The 25619-nt window shown below is 45.8% G+C and overlaps 1 protein-coding gene across 13 annotated transcripts in view; it reads left to right on the top strand.

Annotated features, from left to right (window-relative positions):
• Positions 1-2589: 2589 nt before the first annotated feature.
• LOC117081738 (RNA-binding protein 4) overlaps positions 2590-25619 on the top strand; it is a 37393-nt gene continuing 14363 nt past the window's right edge. For 2 of the 13 annotated variants that reach the window (XR_004436258.1, XM_033208066.1), the window contains exons 1-2: positions 2988-3126; positions 4070-4493. Coding sequence is in view for 11 of the 13 variants with exons in the window: in XM_033208066.1 (XP_033063957.1) it covers positions 4082-4493 (412 nt within the window). In the remaining 2 variants the exon portion in view is untranslated. Of the gene's footprint in view, positions 3266-4069; positions 4494-4866; positions 4947-5353; positions 5572-7834; positions 8526-9014; positions 9125-10419; positions 10863-25619 lie in introns of those variants that run through there. The other 11 variants (XR_004436257.1, XM_033208060.1, XM_033208064.1 and 8 more) reach the window with 11 other exon arrangements.

Below are 25619 nucleotides of genomic sequence, written 5' to 3'. Positions count from 1 at the left end.
CACTTTTGAGAGGCTGAGGTGGGAGGATTATTTTTGGTCCCAGGAGTTTACTGAGACCAGCCTGAGCAACACAGCGACCTCATCTCCCAAAAATTAAAAAAAAAAAAAAAAAAAATTGGCCATGTGTGGTGGCACACATCTGTAATCCCAGCTACTTGGGAGGCAGAGATAGGAGGAGCACTTGAGCCCAGGAGATCAAGGCTGCAGTGACCTGTTATTGTGACACTGCACTCCAGCCTGGGTGACAGCGTGACCTGGTCTCTTTAAAAAAAAAAAAAAAAAAAGGAAATTTATTGGCTATTATCCAGCCTACTTTCTAAATTAAACCATCCCAAATACTATTCTCATCATCCTTGCTTACTAAATGTTACAACTGCCATAGTTTTGTGGGTTTTGTTTGTTTTTGAGATGGAGTCTCTGTCACCCAGGCTGGAGTGCAGTGGTGTGATCTTGGCTCACTGCAACCTCCCCGCCGCCTCCCCCGGCCTCAGCCTCCCCAGTAGCTGGGATTACAGGTGCATGCCACCATGCCTGGTTAATTTTTTTGTGTCTTCAGTAGATACGCGGTTTCACCATGTTGGCCAGGCTGGTTTCGAACTCTTCACCTCAGGTGATCTGCCCACCTCGGCATCCCAAAGTGCTGGGATTACAGGTGTGAGCCACTGTACCTGGCCGAGAGGATTGCTTTTGAGTGCAGTCTTTTTAGACCAGTCTGGGCAACAAAGACTTTTGTCTCTACAGTAAATTAAAAAAATAGCGAGGCCTGGTGGCACGCACCTGTAGTCCTAGCTACTTGGGAGGCTGAGGAGTTCCAGGCTGCAATGACCTATGGATAGTGCCACTGTACTGCAGTCTGGGTGACCTTGCAAGAACTGTCTCAAAAAAAGGCAGGGAAATTATTTAACGTGGTTCATTTAGGATGAGCTTGTAAAGTGTAATATAGCTAACTAGATCTAGTTGGGTTTCAGAAGTCAAATCAAGTAATTAGGTTTGGGGCTGCATGTACCGGTGGTTAGTAGTTTTGATGTCTGCACACTGGGCTTGAACTGTGATCCTGAGATTTATGTTCCCAGTCTCCTTCCAATCTGGAGAGATTATTAGTTACAATGAGTTGATCATTGATATACTTTGGTATTTTGGAAGAAAGTTTTATCCCCAGACATGTTGAGACAAGAGATCTAACTAAGGAGATAAGAGGATTTCTGTACCATACGTGTTACCTTCTAATGCTGGCCACCTCTGAAGGGCACGTGGCAGCTGACACGAAATTGACTTTCTTCATCACTGATCCTGTGGCCTTTACACAGGCCCAGAGGTGCATCAGCATCCGCAGTGAAGTGGACAAGATTAGTGACCAACATATCTGTAAATGTTATGTTTTCTTTTTTTAGTTCCTTACCTTTTTCTACCTTAGGATTAATTATTGACCAGTTTTCTACAGTCAGATTCCTGAATCATGTTGGGTTTTTTTAAGTTTCACTCTTGTCGCCAGGCCAGAGTGTAGTGGCACAATCTTGCCTCACTGCAACCTCTGCCTCCCGGGCTCAAGCGATTCTCCTGCCTCAGCCTCCTGAGTAGCTGGGATTACAGGCACCTGCCACCACGTTCGGCTAATTTTTGTATTTTTAGTAGAGACGGGTTTCACCATGTTGGCTAGGCTTGTCTTGAACTCCTGACCTCAGGGGATCCGCCTGCCTCCGCCTCCCAAAGTGCTGGGATTACAGGCCTGAGCTACCGCACGTGGCCCTGTGTTGGGTTTTAAAACCCACTCTTTTTTTCCCCCCAAACTCTGACTTCACCTTTCTCTTCATGAAACCTTTCTCTTTGGGGCATGGGTGGTGGTGAAGAAGCTGCTTTGGATGGTGGTGTGTGGTACTTGTGTCATCTTCATTCCTGATGAGCCCTTTCCTCATCAACTGCACTGCTTTTAGCCTGTGTTGTTCGTGTTTTAAGTTCTTCCATCCAGTCCCTGCACTCCACCTTTTTAACCCTTTTCAAAAGCTGCTTTGCAGAGGGTCTTGACTAAAGTTACTTGCTTAATGAATATGGGATTATGTGAAGCAGCCTAAGGATGAGAGAAAACAAGGCAGCAGCTGGACCCTCTGGAGAATGTTACTTTGTATTTTCTTTACAGCTGGTTGTGACTAAGCTCTTCCCTCTAAAGTCCGTTCTAAGGGATTAAAACAGCCCTGGCTGATGGCGCCCAATAAAATAAAACAAAAAAACCTTTGCTGCTCCAGTTTTTTCTCAGGGTGGGGTCTGGGTATACTTTCAATCTCCATGGTCACAGAAAGGACTCTTCATCGCGGACCCTGGGAGGCTGGTTCCCAGAGGGAACTTGTCCTCAGCGTCTCCTGGACAGTGCAGCCTTCTGCTGGGCCTACTTCTGGGCCATTACAGAGGTCCTTTCACCACCTGTGAGAGGTTTGATTTTGGGGGAGCTCCGGGACTCTGAAGGATACAGTGTGGACTACTGGCCCAAGGAGAAGGTTGGTTTCCTGAGGTGGTGGTGGTGGTGGTGGTGGTGGTGGGCGGGAGGAGGGTGTTTTTCTTACCTGGCTGTGCCTGCATAAGCTATTTCCACAGCGTCCTGGCCGCGAGGTGGGTGGTGCTTGGGAGGTTAGAGGGAGACAACTAGAGTGAACGGCAGAATGGAGCGCGGAATAGTGTCTGGCTGTGTACGTGGCGGTGGCGAAATGTGGAAGCTTAACGAAGTTGGCGCCATGAAGCTAAAGACTGCAACCCCGGGGCTCCAGCTCGCTCCGCCTAATGGCGGGCCGCACCCCGCCGGCGAAGCCCACGTTTGTAGGTCCGCCCTCACGCTGATTTCTTGCCCAATCAATGAGTTTGGCTTCGCGAGGTTGGTGCCCATTGGCTTTCGCATAAAAGCTCTGAGGTTACAGACGTTTCCACCTCTTGCCGGCCTCTCAGGTAATTGGCGTCCGTGGTAACCAATCAGGAAGAGGATCTGCGGGAACGCCGGCCTTTTACTTTATTGAGTGGCCAATCCGGTTGTAGGCTCACCTCCCCCCTCTACCCAGAGCCACTGCTGCGGCCGCCGCCATTTTAGCGTTTTGTCAGAAGCGTCCGTGCCGCGAGGAGGAGGCCCTGCTGGTTTCCGTGCGGGTGAGACTGCGAGCCCTTCCATTGCCTTTCTTGTACTCTGTTAAATTTTCTCTCACTTCCTTGGGCTTCGGGGGTGTCCTGGTGGGGTCGCAGCCTCCACTCCCGTCACTAAGCCGATCTCGGTTCTCGGCCTTGCGCGGTAAGCCGGGAGCAGCCCTTCCCCCACCGCCCCCTGAGAATACCTTGCTTTTTTTCCCCCCACCCTGCCCCGCGCCCGACGTGGCTTCTCTTGGAAGCCTCGAGATTTCCACTGGGAAAACCCCCTTTCCCTTATACCTGGCAATTACGTCCCTGTTTCGAGAATTTCTCGGGCTGAGAGATATCGTCTGGTTAATGAATCTGAAGCTCTCCTCCGCGGCCACGCATTTCAGTGTTCCGCAGGAGCTCGGACGGTGCCCTGAGAGAGGCGTTCCCCAGTCCAGTACTTCCTTTATCCTCCACTCCTCGCTGTCTGAACCGAGTCGCGCGTTCACTACTTCCAAAGAAAATTCAAATGTAGCTATTGCAAGACCCATTTCCCCGGAAATGATGGCTGCTTTGGTTACTACTTGAGGAAAAGCCTGTTGATAATTTCAGGCAGGCAGCAAGCCTAGTAGACTTTCGTTTTCTGTTGCTTTCCTAATGGATAGAAAAGCCCAGTACCCCCATCTCTCCATATGCTGTTTTTCATGCACATTTCTGTTGGAACGTATCAGTTCTTACTAAATCCTTTGTCTACTAAGGACCTCCCTATTGCAGACGTCTTCTCATTCTTACAGGTTCATGGCGGCTACTATAGCAGGCCCTAGTTCACTCCCACTTCCCTTTGATTATATTGTGTGGAGGTGTGTGTGCAGGCGGGTGAGAGGAAACTGGAAATATACATCAGAGTGAAAATCGTTGTTTTTTATGAACTGATGTGGGCCTAAGGTCTTTTGTCAGAAATCTTGTTTTTCTCTCCCAGGCTCTTGTCAGGATGGTGAAGCTGTTCATCGGAAACCTGCCCCGGGAGGCTACAGAGCAGGAGATTCGCTCACTCTTCGAGCAGTATGGGAAGGTGCTGGAATGTGACATCATTAAAAATTACGGCTTTGTGCACATAGAAGATAAAACTGCAGCTGAAGATGCCATACGCAACCTGCACCATTACAAGCTTCATGGGGTGAACATCAACGTGGAAGCCAGCAAGAATAAGAGCAAAACCTCAACAAAGTTGCATGTGGGCAACATCAGTCCCACTTGCACCAATAAGGAGCTTCGAGCCAAGTTTGAGGAGTATGGTCCGGTCATCGAATGTGACATCGTGAAAGATTATGCCTTCGTACACATGGAGCGGGCAGAGGATGCAGTGGAGGCCATCAGGGGCCTTGATAACACAGAGTTTCAAGGTGAACCACCCTCTTTGGGTAGAAGGCTGAACACAAGGCTATGTGCAGAAAGTGGTTGGATGCGTAAAAGGAGAGGCTTGGTAAAGATAACAGCTGTTGGCTGGCTGGTGGTGAAGAATTAAGTATGGGTAATGGACTTCTTAAGATGTAGAATGCATGGGACCTAGAGGCTTTACCTTAGGCAAATGTCTCCTGGAGAAAAACCACTGAGCTTTTATTTGAAGCCCCTAAGGCTTTTGTGCTCATCAGTGCAGAGATCCTTTTCTCTGAAGGCTTTCTGAGTTACTGGGTTGTTTTTTTGTTTTTTTGTTTCTGCTTTTCTTGATAGTAGAGCACAGTTCAGAGTTCCTCACTGTGAATTTATTGCCCTCAGCATAGGATCAGAATTATGCATTTTACATGAAGAACCTCGCAAAAAATGTCAAGCAACACTTATAGGAGCGCAGAATCCTTGTAAGTTGTCCTACCTTACACAAACTCTTAAAAGAGTTACAGCTCTTGTTGCTTTTTTATTATACCTGTACCAAGGGGTTGTGTTTTGAGTATAAGGCTACTCTAGAATTAGAAGGCTGATTTTAGGACTATTTGGGGAGGAGGCACTGGGGTTTTAGGGGCAGTAATGACTGTCTTTTCATTGGTTTGGGGGGCTGGACTTTATAAAATTTTGGTGAATAGAGCACTTAGATTTATGTTATCTTAGGAGTCTTAACCAAATGAATTTTTTGTGCCTGGAGGGCAGCATGGGTGATGATGTGGATTGTCACTTCATTTGGAAGCATCTCAAATCCCCAACATTTTGAATACCTACATGTTGCTCAAAGGAAATGCTTGTTAGAGCATTTTGGATTTTGAATTTTCAGATTTGGGATGCTCAACTGGTACGTATTATGCAAATATTCCAAAACCTGAGGTCTGAAGCAACAGTGGCAGTTCAGGGGTGGTAATCATGGTGAGTTGCTATCTGAACTCTTCTCTCACCTCCTTTGGTTTCCCAGTATCAAAAAGAGCAGTGTCCTTTTTTAGCTTAATTAAGCAGGACTGAACAAAAATTTAAAAAATTAAAAAAGCTTTATCCAAATTATGGAGTATTCCCGTGACTCCTTGCTATATATTCCAAACCTGTGTTCTGACAGTGTAGTGGTGGATTCTGTTTCTGAGTACTCCCCTTGTTAAGAGTCATTACTGCTGCCTTTGGTGTCCATTTCCCTTAAATTGGGCTTTTTTTAGAGCTGAAGGTCTGATCATTATTTCCGCTAGTAATGGGTACCCTGTGTTGTGGGCATTGCTGTGCATTAGTAAAGAAAAGTGACACAGGTCTCTCAGGTCTAGTTTGCTTTCTTTTTTTTTAATTTGCAAGTTGAGAATTATTTTGTCAACAAGTTAATCGAGAGCAAAGGCTGCTCTTGTGAGAGGGTTTGCGGTGTGATACCTAAATTTTGGACTATTTGCCACACTGTAGCCCAGTCAGAAGAGGTGATGTCTGCTTGTAGCAATTAGGTTTAAGGAGAGGACAGTGTGGTCTTGATTCAGGACAAATTATCCTTATATAAAACTCTGGGTGTCTGAACCCTAGGTCCCCTGACACTAACCTTTGCTTAGTTATTTTTATCTTATTTTATTTAATATTGGCGTTTTTTATTTCTTAATGTTATTCTGGTAGAGTTATAGATGTATATTGATGAGTGGTATTAGGGAAGTCTTTTTTCCTTTCCGTTTCTAAGTGTTGGGTATCTTCTCTATTGCATGCCCACTTAAAATCTCTTTTAGATATTCTTAAAAAATTAACTTCTTTTTCTGGCATTAGAACCAACAGATGCTTAGATCAAGGTATATATTAATGATCTTTTTGTCTGGAATGTGCACAGTTGGTTTCTTAGTTGCACTTGTTTTCTCTGGTTTTGTTAGGTGCCAAAGTGGCCCACTGGGGAAATGCCGGAGACAGGTTAGCGCTTTAAGGCACTTAAGTGCATAATTGCATATCTACTCTCTTAGTAACCTGCAACCTAAACTTCCCAGCTGTGTAGACCTTGATATTTTGTTCCTTCCATCCCCATTTCCCTATTGTGTTTTCTGGTCTCCCAGAATCTAACATTGATTTTGCAGGTAAAATTGTGTGTTTACCATTTTCTGTAATGTTAGAGGATCTATCTGTTGACTCTCCCTTGCTTTTGAACATTTACTCCTTTGACAGGTAGATGTTTAGGTGCATCATAACCAATTGCATTGGGAAGTTTTTGCAGGATTTGGATCTCTTCGGAATTTTGCTTACCAATAAGCTGGTAGATCATGTTAGGTAGAAATTGCTTCTGTAGAGACTTACTAAAACTTAGTTTTAACTTTTCTAGAAAAGATTCTGCTTTTATTACATTTTTAGAAGTAATACTTTTCACTTCCACAATGCAAATTTTAATTTTCAGGAAAAATATTAGGCGTTTATTCTTAGGCTCTCAGGTAGTTTCAGGAGAAGTACTTTAATTCTGCTTAAACTGAGCAGTTTGGTCCAGTGACTAGTATAAGTAGTTATTCTCCACTTTCCTCAGCCACCTTTTCTTCCATGGTTTTTACAGTATTCTAAAATTTCAGGCATTTGAGAACAATCTGTCCTGTTTTTGCCCTATTTGCCTTTGACCCTAGTAGAGGGTCACTAAAATTAACTACCAGATTGTAAAGAATCCATGTTAAAGCGATGATCAGAACCAGCAGTTTAAAGGGCCCAGTTAAGGGAGAAGGCTGTCCTTCAACTTGTGCCCCTCAGCCTCCCCAGTTCATGAGGGTTTTTCCAGAGATGTACTTTGAGATTTGCTTGTCACCTTCAGCCGTGGATTGAGTCTAGATCATTCTTTAATAGTGGAGTCTTTTATTCCATTCTTTTATTCCATTCTTCTAAAGTTTTTGAGGAGGGTGGAGAACTGGCCTTTACTTACATTCCCTTGCTTAATGAAAATCCATCTTGCTGGTAAGGATTGGAGGTGTCAGAAAAAAATTGGGCACTTTCTTTCTTTGACTTCTTTTGACTTTGAGCCTCTGTTTGGAGATGATTTTTATCTGCAGTTACTTGGCAAAGAATGAGCTTGTTTTGAGCAAGAGTAGTTTATTTCTTAAGCATTTAAACTATTGTTATAGCTGGACTATTTCGTCACCTAATTGGTCTTTGCCTGAAATCAGGTCATTATACTGAATCTATAAGTTGAGTCTTTTTTTTTTCCTTTTTATCTTTTGGTAAAGATGAGTCCTGCATTAGAATTGCCTAGATAAAGCCATTGCTATGACCAGTGTCTGGGGTAGGGGCTGGGGCTGTGAGTAAGAGTGATAGCAACCCTTCTTGCGTCTGTTTCTTCAAGGCAAACGAATGCACGTGCAGTTGTCCACCAGCCGGCTTAGGACTGCGCCCGGGATGGGAGACCAGAGCGGCTGCTATCGGTGCGGGAAAGAGGGGCACTGGTCCAAAGAGTGTCCGATAGATCGTTCAGGCCGCGTGGCAGACTTGACCGAGCAATATAATGAGCAATACGGAGCAGTGCGTACGCCTTACACCATGAGCTATGGGGATTCATTGTATTACAACAACGCGTACGGAGCGCTCGATGCCTACTACAAGCGCTGCCGTGCTGCCCGGTCCTATGAGGCAGTGGCGGCTGCAGCTGCCTCCGTGTATAATTATGCAGAGCAGACCCTGTCCCAGCTGCCACAAGTCCAGAATACAGCCATGGCCAGTCACCTCACCTCCACCTCTCTTGATCCCTACGATAGACACCTGTTGCCGACCTCAGGAGCTGCTGCCACAGCTGCTGCTGCAGCAGCAGCCGCTGCTGCTGTTACTGCAGCTTCCACTTCATATTACGGGCGGGATCGGAGCCCCCTGCGTCGCGCTACAGCCCCAGTCCCCACTGTTGGAGAGGGCTACGGTTACGGGCATGAGAGTGAGTTGTCCCAAGCTTCAGCAGCTGCGCGGAATTCTCTGTACGACATGGCCCGGTATGAGCGGGAGCAGTATGCCGATCGGGCGCGGTACTCAGCCTTTTAAAGCTTGAGGTGAGAGGGGTGGGGTGTTCCTTCTTCTGGTTTTGCCATCTCTCCTGCAGCCTAAAGGGCTCCATTTAGGCTGCCCTGCTTGCTTGCTTTTGCAGGGTTAGGGTAAGGTTACTAGGGTGGCTCACAGGCTAGAGAGAAGTCCTACCTGTTTAACTTTAAAATATATAGAGTTCCTTGGCCCTCATGGCTATTTTTCAGGGCTTCTGGTAGTGAGAGTCAATTTGATTCTATTGGTGCCTAGAAAAATAAAGAATGATGTGCTGGTGAATCTTGGGTCACCTATGTACTATGCTATAATTGAACCTTACCTGGGGACCCACACGTTCAGGCTCAGGTGTTTTGTTTCTTAGAGCCTTTGTTAAGTTTCCTAGGTGTGCGACATTCCTAAGGTCTTCAAGTTTCCTGTTCTGTTTTGTGCTGTGTGAAAGTTCTGATATGACCCCTGATGATAAAGTCCATAACTGTAGTTAACTGGTCATCACTGCTCAGGTCCCAGTTACTAAGAAGACTACCAAAATGGCATCATCTTAATCTTGAAGCGTATTTCTGACATTCCTGAACGGTTCAACCCTTATGAGTTTTATAGAACTTATTTGATGGTAAGTTGGGATAGAGAGAAATACAAAACTTATCTTTTATAAAGTTCCACAAAGAAGTCTGGGCATAGATGTTAACACCCACCTTCTTTGCCCAGCTCAGATTTATTCCCTGAATAGAGTGCCCACTCCATTGCTTTATCTTTCAGTCTGTCCTGTAACAGCCCAGCCTGTCACTTACTTAGGTTTTTTTTTTTTAAGTAACTATTCCCACAGTTCTAGTTTTGACATCATCTGCTTTCTCAGGGTATATGTTTAAGTATGCATGGACACCTGTTAATTTTACTCCTTTGGTGAGGTTGTGAAATCCAGGGTTGGGAGCTTTGCCATAAGCAAATCACTCCCTTCTTCATCTTCTCACTAGCTGTTTTGGGCATTTAATACTCTTGAGCCAGCAGCTCTACCCTGAGTCCCCTGGCTTTTTCCACCGTCATACATTTTGAGCCCCATGATCCATTTGGCTCTACTTGAATATATTCTCTTCTGATAGTTGCCAGCTTTGGGCTCTAGGTGTTTGAGATTATTGTTGTACTTAAGGGTAAATCTCAATGCCCTTAGTTTTGAGTAGCTCCCAGTGTGTCCCAGACATTATGATTGATGGTTAATTATAGTAACTGTGTGAGTGATAGATAACTGTCATCTTTACAGTTAGGGCAGAAGGTATGTGACTTTCCCAGGGTCATTGAGTAGGCAGTCACTGATTGGGCTGGAAAAGAGACTTCAGTGACTTGATGTGTAGCTTATACATGCCCTTCCACACCTTCTTTACAAAGTTAGTTTCTTCCCTAGTTCGAATTGGATGTCCTTAGGTCTTAAAACTTGTACAGTTGATGCTACTTTTATATAAGACTTTGAATGATTTTTAACTCGGACCTTGGCAGTAACTCCTAGATAGAAAATACTGTTGTTTTTTTTTTTTTTTTAAAAAACCTCAGGGAGCTAATTGGAACCTTTCCATTTTTCCTGTCCTCTGCTGACAGCTTGTGATGTGGAATTACCTTCTCTAAGGAATGCTAATGTTAACATCATCAAGAGCAATGGAATGTCTCTTTGCCTACTTTTATGAAACAAGATGTGCTATTAATTTAAGACCTTAGTCTGAGATTGTTTAGACTCCCCAGTTACTCTCTGGCCTTCAAGCTCTTTCAATTGTTAGAGATTACTGTGATACTGGGGAAGGGTACAAGTAAACTTAAAAGGAGTGTCAAGTTATCAGACTTTGTAAAGATGTTGAAGTTTTTAATGGGAAAGCCCTTTTGAGCTTTGCTGTAAAGCCGCTGTATTGTGCTCTCTTTCAGGTGGGATGTGTGTGGGCTGAAATTCCGAGCTGCGGTTGTGCATGAGAATACACCCTTCGTGGTACCCCATCTCCGGGACGTTCTCGGCTCTGTGCGTTCAGTCCCTCAGGAACCATGGACCTTAATTTACCTTGCTAAGTTCAGACCTTCTCTTCCTTTCCTTTCCTTTCCTCTCCTGCCCATTTTCCTGTTCTTCTGTCCTTCAAAACTTCTGTAGCTTCCCATTCATGTTCTGTTCTCCCAGCAGGCCTCATTGTGTGCAGAAACTGTGGTGGGGGCTGTGCTGTCTCCTCCCTGCCTCCTGCCTCCTGCGGCTGTTGGATTTGGGAATGACCTTGGTGAGAGTCTCACTGCTCCAGGGTCTCTTTTTGGTCCAAAGGCTAGACCTATAGAGTTGGATCACTTTTTTTCTTTCCAGTGAAATAAATGGTTTTTCAACTTAGGGTATGTGTGCTTTGAGAGACTTCTTGCTTCGGCTTGTTTGGGGGTTCATTTGTACCTGGAAGGGGAGGGTATAAAGTTTTAAGATACTCAGCTTTGGGTGAACGTCACTGCAGTTATTTTGTTTCTTGCAAATAGGACTTGTAGGTGCCAGAGGAAAGGGGTTATACAGAAGTCCAGGTAGGCAGCCTTATTCTAATGAAGACTTTTCCCACTGGTCCACCTTTGTTATAAAACCAACTACTTTTAGTTGAGAGATGTAGGTCTTCTCTTCTAGAGAAGCAGTCACTACCATTCCAATCACCCAGTCAGTATATCTAGCTTAATTTCCGGGGATGAGGAAGTCAGCTTTCGCTCTTTGTGCCGTGTGAAAAAATGAAGCTGTGGCTCCAAGAGTACTTTGCTAACTGTAGGCCAGTGACATGTGTTGATGCCTTTCACCATCTATTTGTTTAGCTCTGCCAAAATCCAAAGAATGCCTGAATGTCCCACTAGCACCTCATTACTTGGGTTTATAGCCTTTAAATCATAGGCATGGAGAAATGACCCAACATACAAACTTTAGATACCTTGTTGAATGATGGGGCTAAGTGCAAGTACTGCCACCTCTTAGCCTCATGTTTTTCTTGAAACAGTTACTTGTCTTCCATATGTTTGCTCTGTACCTTCTTGCTCCAGTTTCTACAGATACAGGACTCTGTCTTGTTAGAGCATTTCTCAGAATCATTCAGCAAATACTGAGCACCTACTGTATGCCCGGCATTACTCTTTAGGGAAGTCGGGTTATGATGATGGAGAGATAAGCTGGTCTTAGATGGTTTCTTAGGTTTTCTTTTTTTTTTTTAATAATTGCTTTCTCCTGTTGGATTCTTTCTAATCATGGGATGGCCAAGATTTGAACAGCTCTATACAACATGTAATTTATTGAATATTTTTGTATGTGAAGCCTGTGCTGGATGTTTCATGTGTTCTCATTTAATCTTCCCAGCAAATGTTTTTCTGTTAGTTTTTTCCTTTCCTGGCTGGGTTGGTTCTCTGCCATTTCTCTTGGATGGTCGTACATACCTACTTTGGTTTCTTTTTCTCTAAAGGACAGACCCACCACTGAACGCCATATTTACTCTGTCAGTATACCCTTTGATCTGATGGGTAGGGTTGGCAAATTTCAAACATTGGAGACTAACAGTATTTGTTGATTCAACAAATATTTTATTGAATGATACTCTGGAAAGTGGTGTTTTAAGTGTTGGGCATATATACGGTTCTGTAGCTTCTATTCTGAGGAAGGAGAAAATGCAGAAATGTCAAGCAGAGAATTCTATTTAGATGGGGATGGTCAGTGAAGGATTTTCAGAAGTGACATGGTAAACATGGATATGATACATTTTTGCATTACAAAACTAGTTTAATTTTAACTAAATTAGTTAAAATTAGTTAACTAGTTAAAATTAACTCAGGCATGGTGGCTCACGCTTGTAATCCCAGCACTTTGGGAGGCCGAGGCGGGTGGATCACGAGGTCAGGAGTTCAAGATCAGCCTGACCAACATGGTGAAATCCTGTCTCTACTAAAAATACAAAAAATTAGCTGGGTGTGGTGGCGTGTGCCTGTAATCCCGGCTACTCAGGAGGCTGAGGCAGGAAAATCGCTTGAACCCAGGAGGCGGAGGTTGCAGTGAGCCAAGATTGCGCCATTGCACTCCAGCCTGGGCAACAAGAGCAAAACTCCGTTTCAAAAAAATATTTTATAAAATAAAATACTAACTTCTTGGCCAGGTGCAGTGCCTCACACCCGTAATCCCAGCACTTTGGGAGGCTGAGGCAAGTGGGTTGCTTGAGCTCAGAAGTTCAAGACCAGCTTGGGCAACATGGGGAAGCCCTGTCTCTTAAAAATTACCTGAGCGTATTGGTGCGCATTTGTGGTCCCAGCTACTCCAGAGGCTGAGGTGGGAGGATCACTTGAACCCAGGAAGTCAGGGCTGCAGTGAGCTAAGATCAGGCCACTGCACTACAGCCTGGGTGTCTCAAAAATTTTTTGCCAGGCGCAGTGGCTCATGCCTGTAATCCCAGCACTTTGGGAGGCTGAGGCAGGCGGATCCCCTGAGGTCAGGAGTTCGAGACCAGCCTGGCCAACTTGGTGAAACCCTGTCTTTACTAAAAAATAAAAAGGGAGGCAGAGGCAGGAGAATCGTTTGAACCCGGGAGGTGGAGGTTGCAGCGAGCCGAGATTGAGCCATTGCACTCAAGCCTGGGGGAAAAGAGCGATACTTCTCTCAAAAAAAATTTTATTTTTAAATTTCTTGATTCTGTTGGAGGAAGTCACTGTTGCTTTCTGCTTTGAGATCCTGATCTCCCTGTAACAGACAACATAAGAGTAGTTTTTTCATAACTCAGAATCTGGCCTGGCTTAATGCTATGTTCATACTAGATGCTTTTCCATTTTCTCTTTTAAACTAGTGTGTGTGTGTGTGTGTGTGTGTGTGTGTGTGTGTGTGTGTGTGTTTTCCTTTGAGACAGGGTCTCTCTATTGCCCAGACTGGAGTGCACTGGCATGATCTTGGCTCACTGCAGCCTCTGCCTCCCGTGCTCAAGTGATTTCTCCTGCCTCAGCCTCCTGAGTAACTGGGATTACAGGCGCCCGCCACCACACCTGGCTAATTTTTGTATTTTTAGTAGAGATGGAGTTTCACCATGGCCAATCTGGTCTCAAACTCCCGGACTGGTGATTCGCCTGCCTCCTAAAGTGCTGGAATTACAGGCATGAGCCACCACACCCAGCCTTAAACTATTGACTTGTTGAGAGGAAAAACTTTATCAACAACAATGGCAGCCTAGGCAGCATAGCAGGATCCTGTTTCTAAGACAATTTTAAAATTAGCTCTGTGTGGTGGATATGCAGCTGAAGTTCCAGCTACTAAGAGAGGCTGAAGCGGGAGGATAGTTTGAGCCCAGGAGTTTCAGGCTGTGGTGAGCTGATTGTGTCACTATACTCCAGCCTAGGTGATAGAGCAAGACGAATTATTTTTAAGAGGTGATTTGGAAAGATTGACTATAAGTCACTGATTTTCAACATCGATGTATTATGAAGTTTTCTTTATGCTTCCAATCAAGTGTATCTTTTGAGTTGAAGCCATATAGTTGGCTCTGTGTAATTGACAAGATTATGCTGCCACTCCTTGCCTCAGGAGTAATAAAGTACTTTTTCTTGCTTTCTGTTTAGCCATCTAGCTCTTTTTGTTTTTTAGACACCCAAGCTGCAGTGCGGTGGCATGATCATAGCTCACTGTAACTCTGATCTCCTGAGTTCAAGGGATCCTCCTGCCTTGGCCTCCTGAAGTTTTTGCGGAGATTATATGTGAGCCACTGTGCCTGGCCAAAATGTAGTTTTTCAAGAGTAATGCTTTAATAAACTGATTTTTCCCCCATAGCATTTCACTGTTCATTCTGTCTAGTAAATGTCTAGCTGGATTTCTATTTCGCTAGGTACTCCCTGATTACCTGCAATTAGGTTAGCATGTGGTGAATACAAAGATCAACAGGGCATTGTGCCTGTCCTCACTGTGCCTCCACAAGCTGCTGCTTGTCTGGGTCTTGGGTGTACAAATAATTGATATGTCCTTAGAAGTCAGGTTGGGGTGGGAATGGTCATACTATTTTGTATTGATGACATGTGGCCTGGCCTGGTTCTGCGTGAGTCAAAGGACCATGGAGGGCAGAGTTTTCAGGGTGATCTTGGAGTTTAACTTGATGTTAACCCTGTTAACTTTGCCTTAAAAGTTTTCCGGCCAGGAATGGTGGCTCAACGCCTGTAATCCCAGCACTTTGGGAGGTCAAGGCAGCAGATCGCCTGAGGTTGGGAGTTCAAGACCAGCCTGTCCAACATGGAGAAACCCCATCTCTACTAAAGACACAAAAAATTAGCCAGTCATGGTGGTGGGCGCCTGTAATCCCAGCTACTCGGGAGGCTGAGGCAGGAGAATCACTTGAACCCGGGAGGCAGAGGTTGCCAGGAGCTGAGATAGCACCACTGAACCCTGGGCAACGAGAGTTTAAGTATGTCTTAAAAATAATAATAATAGGTGGGGCGCGGTGGCTCAAGCTGGTAATCCCAGCACTTTGGGAGGCTGAGACGGCAGATCACGAGGTCAGGAGATCGAGACCATCCTGGCTAACCCGGTGAAACCCCATCTCTACTAAAAAATACAAAAAACTAGCCGGGCGAGGTGGCGGGCGCCTGTAGCCCCAGCTACTCGGGAGGCTGAGGCAGGAGAATGGCGTAAACCCAGGAGGCGGAGCTTGCAGTGACCTGAGATCCGGCCACAGCACTCCAGCCTGGGCAACAGAGCGAGACTCAATAATAATAATAAAATTTAAAAATGAGCTGGTCATGGTGACTCGCGCCTGTAGTTCCAGCTACTCAGGAGGCTGAGATGGGAGGATTGCTTGATGCCAGGGATAGAGGTTGCAGTGAACAGAGATGGTATCACTGGACTCCATCCTGGGTGACAGAGTGGGACCCTGTCTCAGAAGTTTTCCAGGCATCCTCAAAATTGGGGTTTTGGGTGAATACTATATTAAACCAGGCTCCTTACCCTAGAGCTACACGTCAATACTTAAAGTAGCCTCAGGGGGATGCAGTAGTGAGAGGGAGATTATTGGCACTGGTACTAAGTGCTGTTTCAAATTACCCAGGTCAGTTTGCTCTCAGTACTTTTGTGTTCTTATACATCATCTCATTCTGAGGTAAAAGGAATTCCCAGGATGATGGTGATGGGAAGTCCCAGGACTCCCTTTCTGCAGTGGATTTGGAGAACAGTAGTCCAGGTTGAAGCAAGAGAAAGTATACTTCTAAGAAGGGATGTCTCAGACAAAAAACTATTAGAATATACTGAGGAAAGTTTTGCCTTATTTGGAGAGTTCAGAGCTGAATTACTGATGAAGTACAGAGAAAATGAAAAAATTAAGGTAAATATTAACTAGAATAAACAAAAACTTGTGAAGTACTATAACATGAGGATTTTCTTTTTTGAGACAGAGTCTTGCTCTGTCACCCAGGCTGGAGTGCAGTGGTGCGATCTCGGCTCACTGCAAGCTCCGCCTCTTGGGTTCATGCCATCCATTCTCCTGCCTCAGCCTCCTGAGTAGCTGGGACTACGGGCACCCGCCACCACACCTGGCTGAGTTTTGTATTTTTTTAGTAGAGACGGGGTTTCACTGTGTTAGCCAGGATGGTCTCGATCTGATGCACCCCCCCCCTTGGCCTCCCAAAGTGGTCTTGACCTTGTGATGCACCCCCCCCTTGGCCTCCCAAAGTGCTGAGATTACAGGCATGAGCCACCACGCCCAGCCAAAAGGAAATTTTTTAAAGTGGCAAATGGATTATGAACATCTTATTCAGAAATAAAGGTAAAGAACAGCTCGGCCAACATGAGGATTTTCTTACTCCGTTTGAGCTACTGTGACAAAAGACCATAAACTGGATGGCTTATACACAACAGAATTTTATTTCTCAGCGTTTTGGAGCCCGGGAAGGCCAAGATCAAGGCTGTGGCAGACTTGGTGCCTGGATCCTGTCTTGAGTTTGCAAGGCAGGAAGGGTGAGGGATTTCTCTGGGGTTTCTTTTATATAAGGGCACAAATCCCATTGATGAGGGCTTTGTTCTTTGGTGTAATCACCTCTCAAAGGTGTACCTAATACTTTCACCTTGGGGATTTGGATTTTAACATGAATTTTCAGGAGACATAAACACTCAAACCGTAGCAGGATTCAACTGTGTGTGATACTTACCTAGTTACGATTGTTGTAGCTCTGAATATTGTAATAAAATAATAATCTCATGAAGTGGGGATGGGTGGGTAATATGTGTAAGAGCAAAACTCATAGAAATGAGGAATTATTTTTTTTGGTCGCCCAGACTGGAGCGCAGTGGTGTGATCTCAGCTCACTGCAAGCTCTGCCTCCCGGGTTCACGCCATTCTCCTGCCTCAGCCTCCCGAGTAGCTGGGACTACAGGCGCCCTCCACCACGCCTGGCTAAATTTTTTTTTATTTTAGTAGAGACGGGGTTTCACCGTGTTATCCAGGATGGTCTCGATCTCCTGACCTCATGATCTGCCCACCTTGGCCGCCCAAAGTGCTGGGATTACAGTCGTGAGCCATCACACCCAGCCAAAAGGAAATTTTTAAAAGTGGCAAATGGTTTATGAACATCTTATTCAGAAATAAAGGTAAAGAACAGCTAAAAAGGCAAAAGCAGTTGGCTTCTGGGGAAGGTGGGGCCGGGGACTTTTTGAAGCCTTAATATTTGCTTTGTTAAACCATGTTCTTGCATTATTAAGTTTTTTCATGGTAACAACTCTATTTTGTCAAGCCAGATTATGATGGCCTAACCTGAGTGAACCTTCCAGCTTCTCACCAGATGCAAATCTGACAGGAATAGGGACTTGTGTTACTTTATGGCAGGTAAATAGCATCCTTGAGATACAAAATTGGGATGGTTTCGGGCGTGGTGGCACCTGTCTGTAGTCTCAGCTACTAGGGAGGCTGAGGTGCAAAGATTGAGCACAGGAGTTCCGAGGCCAGCCTGGCCAACATAGTGAGACCTGACCTGTCTGAAACATATACCCGCCCACCCCCACCCCGACCAAAACAGGGATGGTTCTTCCTGTCTCCTTAAGGAGACACGACACCAAAGGAGAAAGTACTTGGATAGTGATGAGTGAATTGAGCATTTTATTACTGCTCTCATTTTTGTCTTGTCACAACTAACAGGGAGGTTGCGTACTCTGTCCACTGGGGGCTGGTGCTTCCATTGAGGGTTGTGTGTGCCTGCTGATTTCTTTGAGTCCCTCTATCCAACATCAGAATTGTTTGTATTCAGATAAGCGACAAGATGGGACTTCACAGTTTCACAATGTAAGGAAGATTGACACCTAACCGACTTTGGGGCTTCCTTTGTACAGTTGACCATTGAACAACAAGGGTTTGAACTGTTGTGCAGGTTCACTTATACATGGACTTATAGATGGATTTTCTTCTGCCTCTGCTGCCCCTGAGACAGCCAGACCAACCCCTCCTCCTACTTTTTCTCAGCCTATTCAACGTGAATACTATCGGGATGAACACCTTTATGATGATTCACTTCTACATAATTTTTTTTTTTTTTTTTTGAGAGGGAGTCTTGCTTTGTCACCCAGGCTGGAGTGCAGTGATGTGATCTCGGCTCACTGCAACCTCTGCCTCTTGGGTCCAAGCAAATCGCCTGTCTCCGCCTTCTGAGTAGCTGGAACCGTAGGCACACGCCAACCATGCCCAGGTCACTTTTGTATTTTTAGTAGAGACAGGATTTCACCATATTAGGCTGTTCTCGAACTCTTGACCTCAGGTGATCCACCCACCTCAGCCTCCCAAAGTGTTAGGATTATAGGTGTGACCCACTGCGCCCAGCCTTTTCTTTAGCTTTTATTGTAAGAATACAGTATACATGTAACACATAAAATATGTTAATTGACTTATGACCTGTAAGGCTTCCAGTCAACAACAGGCTACTACGTTTTGGGAAATAAAAAATTATACATGGGTTTTCTTTTTTCTCTTTTTTCTTTTTTTTCGTGATAGAGTCCTGCTCTGTCGCCCAGGATAGGGAATCACACTTTGAATACATGCCTTAATTAAAAAGGCAAAAAATAAGCAGGGCACAGTGGCATGCACCTGTAGTCTCAGGTACTTGGCAGGCCGAGGTGCAGGGATCGCTTGAGCAGCCCAGGAGTGCAAGCCCAGCATGAACAACAGCAAGACTCTCTCTAAAAATATTACTTATTTTAGAGACAGGGTCATGCTCTGTCATCCAGGCTAGAGTGCCACGGTGTTATATCTCACTGCAGCCATAGCTCCGAGGCCCAAATGATCCTCCAGTCTCAGCCTCCCAAGTATTGAGGACTATAGGCGTATGCCACCAAGCCCTACTAACTTTAAAAAATTTTATTTTTGAGACAAGGTCTCACTTTGTTCCCTAGGCTGGAGTGCTGTGGTGCAAACATGTCTCACTGCAACCTTGACCTCCCAGGCTGAAGCTATCCTCTTGCCTCAGCCTCTGAATAGCTGGGACCACAGGCATGCACCACCATGCCCAGCTCAGTTTTGATTAATTATTATTTTATTTTTTATTTTTTGTTTTTTTTAGAGACAATGTTTTCCCCTATAGCCCAGCCTGGTCTTGAACTCCTGGGCTTAAGCGATCCTCCTGCCTTAGCCTCCGAAAGTGCTGGGATTACAGGTGTGAGCCACTGTGCCCCGCCTACAGATAATTTGTTTTTTTATTTTTTGAGATGGAGTCTCACTCTATCGCCCAGGCTGGAGTCCAGTGGCGCCATCTCGGCTCACTACAATGTCTGCCTCCTGGGTCCAAGCGATTCTCCTCCCTCAGCCTCCTGAGAGCCCAGCTAAATTTTTTTTTGTAGTTTTAGTAGAGACAAGGTTTCACCATGTTGGTCAGGCTGGTCTCGAACTCCTGACCTTGTGATCCGCCCGCCTCGGCCTCCCAAAGTACTGGGATTATAGGCGTGAGCCACCCCGCCCAGCCTTCTTTTTACTTCTTTAAAATTTTGCTGGGCGTGGTAGCCCACACCTGTAATCCCAGCTACTCAGGAGGCTGAGGCAGGAGAATCGCTTGAACCTGGGAGGCGGAGGTTGCAGTGAGCCAAGATTGCACCACTGCACTCCAACCTGGGTGACAGAGTGAGACTGTCTCAAAAAAAAAAAAAAGAAAAGTGCCCATAAGTGTAGTTTTTTTTTTAAAACAAAAAGGATAAGGTTATATTTAAACAATTCTTAGACATAATGTTTTAACATATTTTGATGTGTCTGAAATTTGTGTCTTGCTTATCCATATGTCTCATAGTTCAATTGGCAGTGTTTAATTTTTTTTCTTTTTTGAGACAGTCTTGCTCTATTACCCAGGCAGGAATGCAGTGGCATGATCTCACTTATAACCTCCGCCTCCTGAGCTCAAGTGATCCTCCCACCTCAGCCTCCTGAATAGCTGGGACTACAAGTGCACACCACCACGCCCGGCTAATTGTTTTTGTATTTTTTTTTTTTTTTGTAGAGATGGGGTTTTGCCATGTTGAGTGGCTGGTCTTAAACTCCTCAGCTCAAGCGATCCACCCACCTCAGCCTCCCAAAGTGCTGGGATTACAGGCGTGAGCCACTACGTCTGACTGGCAGTGTTTTATTAGTGTATAAAATAATGTTGGCCGGGCGCGGTGGCTCACGCCTGTAATCCCAGCACTTTGGGAGGCCGAGACGGGTGGATCACAAGGTCAGGAGATCGAGATCACCCTGGCTAACATGGTGAAACCCTGTCTCTACTAAAAATACAAAAAAAATTAGCCGGGCGCGGTGGTGGGTGCCTGTAGTCCCAGCTACACGGGAGGCTGAGGTAGGAGAATGGCGTGAACCCAGGAGGCGGAGCTTGCAGTGAGTGGAGATCGCGCCACTGCACTCCAGCCTGGGCGACAGAGGGAGACTCCGTCTCAAAAAAAAAAAAAAAAAAAAAGGCCGGGCGCGGTGGCTCAAGCCTGTAATCCCAGCACTTTGGGAGGCCGAGACGGGCGGATCACGAGGTCAGGAGATCGAGACCATCCTGGCTAACATGGTGAAACCCCGTCTCTACTAAAAATACAAAAAAAATTAGCCGGGCGCGGTGGTGGGTGCCTGTAGTCCCAGCTACTCCGGAGGCTGAGGCAGGAGAATGGCGTAAACCAGGAGGCGGAGCTTGCAGTGAGTGGAGATCGCGCCACTGCACTCCAGCCTGGGCGACAGAGGGAGACTCCGTCTCAAAAAAAAAAAAAAAAAAAAAAGGCCGGGCGCGGTGGCTCAAGCCTGTAATCCCAGCACTTTGGGAGGCCGAGACGGGCGGATCACGAGGTCAGGAGATCGAGACCATCCTGGCTAACATGGTGAAACCCCGTCTCTACTAAAAATACAAAAAACTAGCCGGGCGACGTGGCGGGCGCCTGTAGTCCCAGCTGCTTGGGAGGCTGAGGCAGGAGAATGGCGTAAACCCAGGAGGCGGAGCTTGCAGTGAGCTGAAACCTGTCCACTGCACTCCAGCCTGGGCGGCAGAGCGAGACTCCGTCTCAAAAAAAAACAAAAAACAAAAAATAAAATAATGTTGTACCTGGGCCAGGTGCGGTGGCTCACGCATGTAATCCTAGCACTGGGAAGCTGAGGCGGGTGGATCACAAGGTCAGGAGATGGAGACCATCCTGGCTAACATGGTGAAACCCTGTCTCTACTGAAAATACAAAAAATTAGCTGGGTGTGGTTGCTTGTGCCTGTAGTCCCAGCTACTCCGGAGGCTGAGGCAGGAGAATAGCGTGAACCTGGGAGGCGGAGCTTGTATTGAGCCGAGATAGCACCACTGCACTCCAGCCTGCATGACAGAGGGAGACTCTGTCTCACTCCAAAAAAAAAAAAAAAGTTGTACCTGAAAGTTAGTGACATTTTGTATTAGATAAAAAATGGTTATTTGGTATGAGTGCAGGTATTTTAATAAGCTACATTCCTAGAGATTGATGGGCAGTTTATATTTTGCTGTGTGTCAAATTGTCCTCAAGTCATTACAATGTATATTCCCACCAGTTAGATGTGAAAGGCTTCACCTAAAACCATTACCTTGTGGGGGTATTTCAACATTAATGGGGAGAGGGGGTGTGACACAAATATTCAGACCATAGCTGTCTTACTGTATTTATAATTAGTGTCTATTTTTGTAATGAGTGAAGTTTTAATTTTTGTAGAGACAGGGTCTTGCCATGTTGCCCAGGCTGGTCCTCAAACTCCTGCCCTCAAGTGATCCTCCTGACTTGGCCTCCCAAAGTGTTGCGATTACAGGCTCAAGCCGTTGCGTGATCTCGGCTCACCGCAACCTCCGCCTTCCTGGTCCCGGTTCAAGCCGTTCTGCTTCCTCAGCCTCCTGAGTAGCTGGGATTATAGGCACGTGCCACCACACCCAGCTAATTTTTGTATTTTTTGTGTTTTTAGTAGAGATGGGGTTTCACCATGTTGGCCAGGCTGGTCTCGAACTGCTGACCTCGTGATCCGCCTACCTCGGCCTCCCAAAGTGCTGGGATTATAGGTGTGACCCACCACGCCAGTCCTGGAGTTTTGCTCTTGTTGCCCAGGCTGGAGTGCAATGGTACAGGTTTAAGTGATTCTCTTGCCTCAGACTCCTGATTAGCTGGGATTATAGGCATGTGCCACCACACCTGGCTAATTTTGTATTTTTAGTGGAGACGGGGTTTCTCCATGTTGGTCAGGCTGGTCTCCCGACCTCAGGTGATCTGCCCGCCTCAGCCTCCCAAAGTGCTAGGATTACAGGCGTGAGCACCGTGCCTGGCAGCCCTTTATATTTTTAAGAGTCGTTTGTATTTCCTTTTTGTCTTTTTATATCTTTAGCACTTAGCTTTAAAAAAAAAAAAAAAAACTAGGCTTTTGGGCGCCTGTAATTGCATCTACTCGGGAGGCTGAAGCAGGAGAATCATTTGAACCCAGGAGGTGGAGGTTGTAGTAAGCTGAGATCACACCACTGCACTCCAGCCTGGGTGATAGAGCAAGACCCTGTCTCAACAAGAAGAAATACTTGGGCATCAGCCAAGTCTTTTGATCCCAAGATGATTTCTTTTTTTTTTTGTGAGACAGAGTCTCGCTCTGTTGCCCAGGCTGGAGTGCAGTGGCCGGATCTCAGCTCACTGCAAGCTCCGCCTCCCGGGGTTTACGCCATTCTCCTGTCTCAGCCTCCCGAGTAGCTGGGACTACTGGCGCCCGCCACCTCGCCCGACTAGTTTTTCATATTTTTTAGTAGAGACGGGGTTTCACCGTGTTAGCCAGGATGGTCTCGATCTCCTGACCTCGTGATCCACCCGTCTCGGCCTCCCAAAGTGCTGGGATTACAGGCTTGAGCCACCGCGCCCGGCCCCAAGATGATTTCTTTAACAAGTTTCCTTTAGGTTTTACTGCTGGACATCCTTAAGATAAGAAATTGGACTGGCAAGCCTGGGTAATATGGCGAAACTCTATCTCTACAAAAAATTTTTAAAAATAGCTGAGCATGGTGCTGTGTACCTGTAGTTCCAGCTACTCTCGAGTTTGAGGTAGGAGGGTTGTTTCAGCCCGGACATTGAGGCCGCAGTGAGCCATGATCGTGCCACTGCACTCCAGCCTGGGCAACAGAGCAAGACACTGTCTCAAAAAAAAAAAAAAGAAAGAAATGGGGTTTGGCAGTGTTTTCCCCCATCACTTAGGGAGAATGGATAAATCCTATCAGTGGTACAGTGTTCTTACTTTGTTTTCTCTTGTTTTGAGACAAGATCTCACTGTTGCTCAGGCTGGAGGGCAGTGTTGCAATCATGGTTCACTGGGGCTGTGAACTTCTGGGCTCAAGTGTTCTCTCACTTCAACCTCCTGAGTAGCTGGGGTTATAGGCATGAGCCACCATGGCCAGCTGGCACATCATTCTTAAATATCAACTAATGTGGAAGAGTCGTTGTTGTTTTGTTTTGGAGACATTCCATTCCAAAACGCCAACCTCTTAATTTCTTTAACTTCTTTTTTTGAGATGGAGTTTTGCTCTCACTGCCCAGGCTGGAGTGCAATGGCGCAATCTCGGCTCCCTGCAAACTCTGCCACCTGTGTTCAAGTGATTCGCCTGTCTCAGTCTCCTGAGTAGCTGGGATTACAGGCACGTGCAATCACATCTGGCTAATCTTTGTATTTTTAGTAGAGATGGGGTTTCATCATATTGGTCAGGCTGGTCTTGAACTCCTGACCTCAGGTGGTCCACCCTGAGGTGGATCGGCTCAGTCTCCTAAAGTGCTGGGATTACAGGCGTGAGCCACCGCGCCCAGCCTAATTTCTTGAACTTCTTACCTTGTGTTCCTTACCTCAATTCTTTACAGGTTGCCTTTTTTTTTTTTTTGAGACAGTTTTGCTCTGTCACTCAGGCTGGAGTCCAGTGGCGCAATCGCAGCCTCCTGCAACCTCTGCTTCCTGGGTTCAAGTGATTCTCCTGCCTCAACCTCCCAAATAGCTGGGACTACACGTGTGCACTCCCACGCCTGGCTGATCTTTTTTATTTTTTGTAGAGTCTGGGTTTTGCCATGTTGACCAGGCTGGTCTCAAACTCCTGACTTCAGGTGATTCACCCGCCTTGGCTTCCCAAAGTGCTGGGATTTCAGGCATGAGCCACTGTGCCCGGCCCACTTTTCTGTTTAAAAGATTATTCCTTATTTCTGCTACATGTCCCTAATGGTTGTGTGGTAGTTTCTCCTCCATGTCATCTTCGTGACCTAAACTAATGGAAGCTCCAACGTCTAAAACTTACATTCTAGTCCAAGACAAATAATGAATATAGTAAATAACTAAATTATGTGTTAGGACGTAAGACCTTTGTATTAAAAAGGTTCAAGTTGAGTAGCGAGGATTGGGAGAGCTAGTGCAGCATGTGTGTGTGCAGATTGCTGTGATAATAGGGGGCCAGGCCTGTGTGTTTAAAAAATTTTATAATTTTTTAAAAATAGAATTTTATATATATATATATATATATATATATTTTTTAGATGGAGTTTTGCTCTGTCACCCAGGCTGGAATGCAATGGCGTGATCTTGGCTCACTGCAACCTCTGCCTCCCAGGTTCTAGCGATTCTTCTGCCTCAGCCTCCTCAGCAGCTGGGATTATAGTCATGCACCACCATGCCTGGCTAAGTTTTGTATTTTAGTAGGGATGGTGTTTCACCATATTGGCCCTGCTGATTTCGAACTCCTGACCTCAGGTGATCCACCCACCTCGGCCTCCCAAAGTGCTGGGATTATAGGAATGAGCCACTGCGCTCGGCTTGGGCCTCTTAAAAAAGTGAGATTTGAGCAATGAGTTGAATTAGATGTAAGTTAGCACCAGGTATCTGGGGGGAAAGTACTCCAGGTAGAGAGAATATCTTGAGCAAAGGTCTCAAGGTGGAAGTGTTCTAACAGTAAAGAGGCCAGTGGCAAGAGTGAGTGAGGGGAGAGAGGAGCAGAAGAGGTCAGGTAGTTAGCAGATCTGGTAGTTAATCTAGTAGTTAATCTAGTAGTTAATGTGGCCTTTCTGGCCTTCATTCTGAGTAAACTAGTCTTGTGGGGTTTTTAAGCAGTGTCATAATGTGATTTACTTTTTACAAAAATCAGCTCTTCAGAGTTGTTTTTTTTTTTTTTTTTTTAAACCACCCTTTCAATCCACGTTTTCCTGACTCTGGGAAGAACCAGGAAGAGATGGCCCTGAAGTATTCTTTTTTTTTGAGATGGAGTTTTGCTTTTGTTGTCTAGGCTGGAGTGCAATGGTGTGATGTCAGCTCACCACAACCTCCGCCTCCCGGGTTCAAGTGATTCTCCTTCCTTCTGAGTAGCTGGGATTACAGGTGCCAACCACCATGCCCGGCTAATTTTATACATACATATATATATATATATATATATTTTTTTTTTTAGGCGGAGTCTCACTCTGTTGCCCAGGCTGGAGTGTAGTGGCTCAATCTCAGCTCACTGCAAGCTCCGCCTCTTGGGCTCACACCATTCTCCTGCCTCAGCCTCCCGAGTAGCTGGGACTACAGGCGCCTGCCACCACTCCCGGCTAATTTTGTTTTTGTATTTTTAGTAGAAACGGGGTTTCACTGTGTTAGGATGGTCTCGATCTCCTGACCTTGTGATCCACCTGCCTCGGCCTC

Source organism: Trachypithecus francoisi, unplaced genomic scaffold (assembly GCF_009764315.1).
Source record: "Trachypithecus francoisi isolate TF-2019V2 unplaced genomic scaffold, Tfra_2.0 Lachesis_group8, whole genome shotgun sequence".
Lineage (NCBI taxonomy): Eukaryota > Metazoa > Chordata > Mammalia > Primates > Cercopithecidae > Trachypithecus > Trachypithecus francoisi.
Note: the sequence above shows the minus strand (reverse complement) of the source record. Positions and strands in the feature narration are given on the sequence as shown.